Source organism: Octopus bimaculoides, chromosome 5 (assembly GCF_046866305.1).
Source record: "Octopus bimaculoides isolate indiv1 chromosome 5, ASM4686630v1, whole genome shotgun sequence".
In the NCBI taxonomy this organism is placed as follows: Eukaryota; Metazoa; Mollusca; class Cephalopoda; order Octopoda; family Octopodidae; genus Octopus; species Octopus bimaculoides.
Window position 1 is genome coordinate 119,606,630 of NC_142932.1, and position 9,542 is coordinate 119,616,171.

General features: G+C 34.6%; 1 protein-coding gene across 1 annotated transcript in view; it reads right to left on the reverse strand.

Moving 5' to 3' along the window:
* LOC106880397 (uncharacterized) overlaps positions 1 to 7,260 on the reverse strand; it is an 86,832-nt gene extending 79,572 nt beyond the window's left edge. Inside the window, exon 1 of the mRNA XM_014930314.3 lies at positions 6,747 to 7,260. Within this exon, the coding sequence (XP_014785800.1) occupies positions 6,747 to 6,807 (61 nt within the window). The 5' untranslated portion in view covers positions 6,808 to 7,260. The remainder of the gene's footprint in view (positions 1 to 6,746) is intronic.
* Between the last annotated feature and the right edge of the window lie 2,282 nt (positions 7,261 to 9,542).

The following is a 9,542-nucleotide window of genomic DNA, read 5'->3' on the forward strand; positions in this document are numbered from 1 at the left end:
CATTATGCCGGTAATAAACACACGCACTGGTTCAGTCCTTTATTAATTTATATAGTTTTTTGTTAAATTATTTCATTGCACTCTTGCAATCTCTTCAGTAACTTGTCTCTCCACTTCCATTTATTTTGAATATATGATCTAGCGTTATTTTGGCGTTGTTTTGGCGTTGTTTCGAAACTGTTTGGTATGAGCATGTGAGTGTGTGCAAGCTCGTATGTGTGCACGCTCATATGTGTGCACGCACTTATGTGTTCGTGCTTATATGTAAGTATGTGCGTCCATATGTGTGTTTGTAACAATTTCGTTTATATCAGATCAGATAGAGACTTTTTAATTAATTTATTTACGTTCATATTCCGCATCATACATTAGTTATAGAGAAAAGAAACTGTACAGTTGTGAACATTAGCTGCCCAGCAGATGTTAACATAAAGCTGAAGATCAGTGAATCAAAGAACACACCTGTGCTGAACTGTTGAGAAATCTGCAGTTACTCTATCCAGATTACAAGTTCACGTATTAAACCTGTAATTGTTGGGGCCCTGGGATATGTAACACACTTCCCTAAATACCAATCTTGAGAATTTAAGCTTCTCAAACCCACAAAGGAGGAAGCTAATTTGAAGACTACAGATCCAATCCATCACTGGAGCAGTAAAAATCTATAAAACTTTCCAAAAGTTTATCATTAAATATATATGAATATGTCTAGATATGTAACTATATGCATGAGAACACATACATAAAACATACAAACATACATACATACATACATACATACATATATACATACATACATACAAAAATACCCTGTTGTTTATGTTGAAATCCCTATGAAGGAACTTTGGATCTAGGTTAGAAACAGGTTCTTTCTCTATTAGCAAGAAATCTTGAAATAAACTAAATAATGACATACATATATATGTACATACAAACACACATACACACACATACAAAAACACATACATCTGCCAACTTACTAATCTTGAGAAATTAGGCTCCTCAAAACTAGAAAGGAGAAAGCTAATTCGAAGACTACAGATCAAATCCATCACTGGAACTGTAAAAATCTGTAAAACTTTCCACAAGTTTATCTTTTAAATTTATATTAGCATCACTAGATATGCAAATGTATGCATGAGAATACATACATAAAATAAAACATATCTCCATACATACACTACATGCAGATGTTCGTGCATGCATACATACATACATACATACATACATACATACATATATTCATTAAAAAAATGACACTCCGTCGGTTACGATGACGAGGGCTCTAGTTGATCCGCTAAACGGAACAGCCTGCTCATGAAATTAAAGTGCAAATGGCAAAGCACTCCTCAAACGTGTGTAAACCTTAACGCAGTCGTCAAGAAGATTCGTCGCAGCATAGAATGTGACAAGGCTGGCGCTTTGTGTGAATTAATGTGCCTTGCTCAAGGACACAACGCACCACCAGGTATCAAACTAACGATGGAGAGTAGAACACCCTAACCACTAATCCACGCTCTTTCACATCCCTTCATCCATCCATACATACATAAATACATACATACGTACGTATGTATATCCATACATTCCAGGGACCCTCGAGCAGGAAAACCAGAACTTAGACGCTAACGACCATTCATCTTATTAATTAGAATTGCATTTCATTTGGTTCAGATTTAAGTAAACGGGGATAACGATGTCAATAGTCAAAAGATTCAATCGATATCTGCCATAGTGTGTGTTGTCTGTACGAATAAACTGTTTTCAATTCTATTTTAAATTCCCCTCTTTTATGCTATTTAAGCATACCTCAACGTAAGTCGTTAATTGGTTCCATGACAAGCAAGTTTACACGAAATCGAGTAAAGTTGCTTTTTTTTTTTAAATTTATTTGCCGATATCTGTTTTAATGTATATCTTTTATATATTTCCACATATATGTTATCTGATTTCCCACTCCAGTATTGAGTTATAGGCGCGTGTCTCTTTTAATTTCTATGCTTAAATATGTCTGCTGAAATCGACGTAAAGTTAGGTAAATCGATTAAAGTTGATTTTTGTTTCTTTCATGAGTTTCTTTATAAAACAAAGTGACCGCAAGTGGAACGAGAAAGACATAACACGAAACGACGTAATTTGAGGTATGCCTCTGTCTATTTTAATTCCGTTGTATGCTTCCATACATAGGGTATCCTTTCACGCTACAACTTGCATGATGAAATATGTTCATCAAACTGTCATTAACGTGGCTTCCAAATATCCATTGTTTAGACTCTAAACGATATATATCTAAGGATCAGAGCCGTGGTTCTTAACCGGAGTTCATATGGCCCTTGGCAGTTCATATAAGATTTTGCCGTTAAAATGTATCTCCAATAAACTGGTTTTGCTTCTACAATACACAAAATGTTTCAATTATTTTTTATAGGCACAGGAGTGGCTGTGTGGTAAGTAGCTGTCTTACCAACCACATGGTTCCGGGTTCAGTCCCCCTGCATAGCACCTTGGACAAATGTCTTCTACTTGTGAGTGGATTTGGTGGGCGGAAACTGAAAGAAGCCCGTCATGTATATGTATATATATGTATATATATATATATATATATATATGTGTGTGTGTGTGTGTGTGTGTGTGTGTGTGTGTGTGTGTGAGTTTGTGTGTCTGTGCTTGTCCCCCCAACATCGCTTGACAACCGATGCTGTTGTGTTTACGTCCCCGTAACTTAGCGGTTCAGCAAAAGAAGGCCGATAGAATAAGTACTAGGCTTACAAAGAATAAGTCTTGGGTAGATTTGTTCGACTAAAGGCGGTGCTCCAGCATGGCCACAGTCAAATGACTGAAACCAGTAAAAAAGTAAAAGAGAGAGTATACAATTTCTAATAACATTCAATTATAAAAACATAATAGATGTTTTAACATCCAATGCCTAAGAGAGACTGTATGAATAAAAAAGTGAATCAAAGGAGTTCATGGTCGAGAAATACTGCTTTAGAGGTTCCCCTGGGGGGTAACTAGAATGGTACCAAAGCGGTTGTTTTGTCGAACGTACAAAATGGATCCAAAAACTAACAGTGACATTTAGAAAATTATCTAACTTCAGTACTTTCTCTTGTTTCTTGTTCTTTTTTGTCTTTTTGCATTTTTATTATATGGTCTAATGGATGCCAAAATTTAACAGTAAGGCACGATCTAGATCTTCATTCGGTTTTTTGTCTGAATAATTTTGATTCTTGTAGTCACTTTGTGACATTTAATCATATAATGTCAATTATGATTAACTTTATAACTTCATATTTCTGGTTTTATTCCTACGTTATTTTAATGAAATAAAACTATTATTACTATAATATCAGGCATTCCTATGAACTTCCAAAACTTTAAAGGCATCACTGGGTTTGTTATAAGCATCCATATATATATATACTCTCTCGTTCCTTTCCTGAGCGTCCAATAATACTATCCATATCACGTCCTCACTTTGTTGTTTTTTTGTTTTTTTGTTATTGTTTTTTTGAACTATATATATATATAGAGAGAGAGAGAGATAGATAGATAGATAGATATATATATATATATATTAACATTTACATGCCAACATGCATATATGTATGTATATTGATTGTTGTTACTACACCTGTCTTCGTCTTTTGTTTTTCTATAAATTTGAGTCACGTATGTATACATATGTGTGTGAGTGTATGTGTGTATATATATATGCATGTGAGTATAAATACACACACACACATCCATATATATATATATGTGTGTGTGTGTGTGTGTGTGTGTGTGTGTGTGTGTGTGTGTGTGTGTGTGTGTGTGTGTGTGTCGTGGCACTCCGTCGGTTACGGCGACCAGGGTTCCAGTTGATCCGATCAACGAAACAGCTTGATCGTGAAATTAACGTGCAAATGGCGGAGCGCCCCAGTCACGTGTACCCTTAATGTAGTTCTCGGGGGAGATTCAGCGTGTCACAGAGTGTTGTGACAAGGCTGGCCCCTTTGAAATGCAGGTACAACAGAAATAGAAAGAGTGAGAGAAAGTTGTGGAGAAAGAGTACAGCAAGGCTCACCACCAGCCCCTGCCGGAGCCTCGTGGAGCTTTAGGAGTTTTCGCTTAATAAACACTCACAACGATCGGTCTGGGAATCGAAACCGCGATCCCACGACTGCGAGCCCGCTGCCCTAACAATTAGGCAGTTGCACATCCACACACTCAAACACACACACATACACACACACACACACACACACATATATATATATATATATATGTATATATATATTTGTATGTATGTATGTATGTATGTATGTATGTATGTATATCTGAGTTACTGTTAGTTTCGAATTTTTCTTATTGCCATGTTCTTACTCTGTCATTTTGCTGGTTTCATTTATTTATTCATTTATCGTTGTTTAGGTCCGTGTTGAGGGACATTATTTCAAACTCTACCTAAACTCACCGGCACTGATGATTTTGATGCCGTTAACTTTTGCACCTCACCTTTCACAAATAATGCATTTACAGACAAACATATTCTAAAGGTAAGATTTCTCAGTTGTGAACGACTGAGCTTAGTGGCTTATGCCTAGTCCGGCGCATGTGGAACACCGCAACTGGTGAGACCAGAGTAGATGAGAAGCAGAAACTATCATATTACTGGTTTGAGAGCGGACATAGCATATCAGTGATCCACATGTTTGAGCCTATCTGTGAGCGACTTTATGTCTATCAATTGAATGGCCTTTCTTCCTTAGATATAGCCTAGGATATTACAAGATGCTTAAAAGGTATAACATATAAAGGACTAAGATTGCTATGCTTATTGGCTACTACAATCGATGTTATAAGCTCAAATGCCAACGTGGTCTAGTTTGCTCGTGTGCATTACTGGATCGATACAATTTGAGCTAAGAATATCAGGCTCACGGAAAATCAAACGCACCCCTACCGGTAGCCTTCAGTCTATATTAAAAGTTATTAGCATTTTCAATAGTATGTATGTTGTTTATGTTGATGTTCTTGTTTGAATGGTAAAATTGTCGATTCCTCATAGAAAAGTGATTCATAATGATTAGTTATGTGCCTGGTACATGTCGTTTCGAAAAAGCCATCATCAGGTCAATGTAGCTGTCGCATAGTTTCTTTGTTGACACAAACAACTGTGTTCCTGGAGTTTCGCATAATTTTAAGTAGTAATACATACCATAACATGCTCACATGCATAGATACATGAAACGTACTTCAAAAGAAAATAATAAGCTAAAAACTAGGAGATAGCTGTATGTGTGCGTGTGCGTGTTTGTGTATGTATATTTATATGCATATATATATATATATATATATATATATATATATATATATATATTTATATGCATGTGTGTATTTGAGTGTGTATGAATGTATGTGTGTATATATACATATGTGTATCTATATACATGTATATATATTTATATACGTATATATATATATATGTGTGTGTATGTATATATATACATATATATATATATATATATATACATATATATACATATATGCATATATATATATATATATATATATATATATATATATATATATATATATATTCTGTTATATGTATATGTCTGTGTGTGTAATCATGTATATGTTCCGTTACATATAGATATGTGCATCTGAGTGTGTTTGAATGCAAGTGTGTATATAGATATATAGATAGATAGATAGATAGATAGATAGATACATACATACATACATACATACATATAGTGTGTGTGTATGTGTGCGTGTGTGTGTGTGCGTGTGTATGTATGTATGGTGGACGTGCGCGTATATATGTGAGACACAACGATTACAAAGCGAGAACTAATATCATATCAACAGCAGAGATGAAGAACATTTTTTTGACAAAAAAAAAAATCACAAATAAATAAATTAATAAATAAATTAATAAAATACGATGAAATGAAACTAAAAAAAAGAACACGATGCTTTATAGAAGCGCAAAATGCAATCCATTTAAAGTTTGGGTTTTATCCCAATCTGGGATCGATACGATCGATTGTCACTTGCCACTCTACTTTCTTATAAATACAATGAATGATATGTGAGCTTTACTTCCATCTATAAACTATGTTATGTCAGAAAATATAAACATTATTACTATTGTTGTTGTTGTTGTTATTATTATTGATGTTGTTGTTACTGTTGTTGCTGCAGTTGCTGCTGATGTTGGAAGTGGTGCTTTTGTTGTTGTTGTTCTATTATTGTTATCGTTGTTATTATTTTTATTATTGTTGGCATTTTTTCTTCTTATAGTTTTTCGCATGTATTTTGTTTTTTTCTAGTTTTTGTTGTTGATGCTGTTGCTCTTGTAATAAAACATACACTAGAAAATAATAATAATAATAATAACAATAATAATAATAATAATAATAATAATAATAATAATAATAATAATAATAATAATAATAATAATATCAGACGGGTAGTCATGATGGGTATACTGGGCTTCGTATATTTTACCCCAGTGTCACTTTGATGGCATGCAATGCTCTCTCACTCGGTAATAATAATAATAATAATAATAATAATAATAATAATAATAATAATAATAATAATGACAATGATGATAATAATAATAATGACAGAAGTGAAAGCACGTTATAAAAATAAAACTACTGAATAATAATAATAATAATAATAATAATAATAATAATAATAATAATAATAATTAAATGCAAAGAAATAAATGAATACGGTGAGCTTACCTCTCGGAAAGAGAACACACAGTACCAGCGCACATATTATTGGCGTTATGTTGAACAGCATTTTATGATCTCCGTCGACAGATATTTTTTTAAAATTTTGTTTTTCTTTTATGTAAACATGTGCATCTAACAGCAACTATAAGATTCTGTGAGGTTTTTGTCCGCTTAGGTGTGAAGCTGCCTTGGCAAGGAAAAACCAAATATTTGTTTGCACTTCCACTATTTAACGGTTTCTTTCAGAAGTTTAGTTGTTGTTGTTTTTGTTTTTCTCTACTTTCACTTTACTGCAGACCGTGTTTTTTGCTTCTTTTTCTAACAAAATTCAGTAGCATTTATATTAGTCTACGTGTTCGTGCGTCTTTTATGGTTGTTTTATGTCATTTGTATACACACACATGTATATATATATGTATATATAGTGGGAGAAAGAGGGAGAAGGAAAAGAGAGATGTGTGTGAGATAGAACTCAACAACGGCGGTTGTTTCTGCTTTTAGCGGGACTATTGCAATGGCTAGACTACCTTGATGGCGTCCGTTTTTATTAGAAGCGTTCGGAGGATGGGGGAAAACAAAAAAAAAAAAAAAAAGAAAAGAAATGAAAGAAAATGTTGAATGACTGACAAAACAAAGCAAAACTAAATAATAATAATAATAATAATGATAAGAATAATAATGATAATAATATCAATAATACGATTATTAATAATAATAATAATGATGATGTCAGAAAATTATGATGATGATGAACAAGAAGAAGAAGAAGAAGAAGAAGAAGAAGAAGAAGAAGAAGAAGAAGAAAATAAAAACAAAGAAATAAAGGAAGATTGATTGAATAAATCAAAGTAGATATGATGTAGCTAGCTAAAGTTGAGGACTTTTCTTCCCACGAATCCACCAATATCGTCACTCCCTTCGTTTATCAATCTATACTTAACTCCTCCCACTCCCCATTCTTTTATTCCCTCCCTATTCTTCATCCTTTCTGTACGTATCCTACACCTCTCCCTCTCTCCCTCTCTCTCTCTCTCCCTCCTTTGTCATGCATCTCTATTTTCACTTTTTCTCACCTCGCTCATCACACCGCCTTCTCTGTTTCTCCTCCCCCCTTCTCTAATCATCTCTCTCTCTCTCTCTCTCTACCTTTCCATATCTCTCTCACTCCTGCTCTCTATCACTCCTCTTCTCCCCCTCTCTCTCTCTCTTTCTCTCTCTCCCTCTCGCTCATCATCTGTCTCACACCTGATCGTTGCATCGCTCTTCAGTTTTCAAAACCGCGACACACAGCTTCCTCTGTCTCAAAACATCCATGCACCCCACCCCGACCCCCACCGCGTCTCTCACTCGCACGTTCACACGCTCTCCTTCTCTCTCTCTCTCTCTCTCTCTCTCTCTCCCTCTTCCTCTTCTCTCTATTCACATAACACACACACGCACACACACACCCATATATAAACATGTGCGTGTTTGTGTGTATACATATATTCCGGACGTTCTTATTAATCAATCTTTATATATATATTCTTCATTGCTTCGATTTAGGATTTATTTCTCGTATTAGTCGGCCCCCACACTGCAATATCAACAACCGACATCGTTTCATCCTCTCCATCTTTCCCTCTCATATACATATTTGTATTCCACCTCCACAATTTAGCGGATAATCCCACACGCAAATCTTCATCCTTCACTACACACCACACGGCTATGAGCACGCTGAGCGATACACAACACACACACACACACACACACACACACACACACACACACACACATACATGCATAATGACACTCGCGGACACACCTATACACTTAGATATATACGGTATATATACATGTGCATGTGTGTGTGTGTGTGTGTACATTGAACCAAAGTCAAATATACGCACGCGCATTCAGAAACACATACATTGAATAACATCGACACACGCAAACACCCATGAATAAACACAAAAATTACACATTCTGTCAAGATTATATAATTTATAAGTATGTACATAATATATATATATATATATATATATATATATATATATATATATATATATATTATCACAATGTTGAAGAATAGCGTCGTTAGAAACAGGTTTCTAACGATCCAATCATTTGGTTTTAAGGTTTCCATGCTGAAGTTTCTCCTATTCATTGCTTTACGTCGGTAGACGTTACACAAACTCACGCGCGCGTGCAAACACGCAACCATGTGTGCACGCGTTTGTGAGTGTAAGTAATGTAGTTTTGTGTGCGCATTATTACTGCTACGTATGTTTAAACAGAAATAAATGCACATATATACGTGTGTGTTTGTCTGTAGATGTATTTCCATATTTGACTATGTATGTAAATAGATAGATAGATAGATAGATAGATAGACAGATAGATAGATAGATAGATAGATAGATAGATAGATAGATAGATAGATAGATAGATAGAGTGAGAGAGACAGACAGACAGGCACAGTGACAAACAAACATACAAATAGATAGATAGATAGATAGATAGATTAACATAAACATGCATATATAAATATATAGAAGAGCACGTATACATACATGCGTTTATATGTATATATCAATATACTCAGAAATACCTGCCCCCTCTCTTCGTCTTTCTCCCTCTGTTTCTCTCTCTCCCCCCTCTCTCTCTCCCTCTCTCTCTCTCTCTCTCTCTCAAGTATGTGTGTGTGCATATATTCACACGCATAAGAAACATTCATGCATACATACTTATAAACATATATACGTACATACGCATTTCTATTAAAAAATTATCGACATATACATGCTTCTATTATGTTTG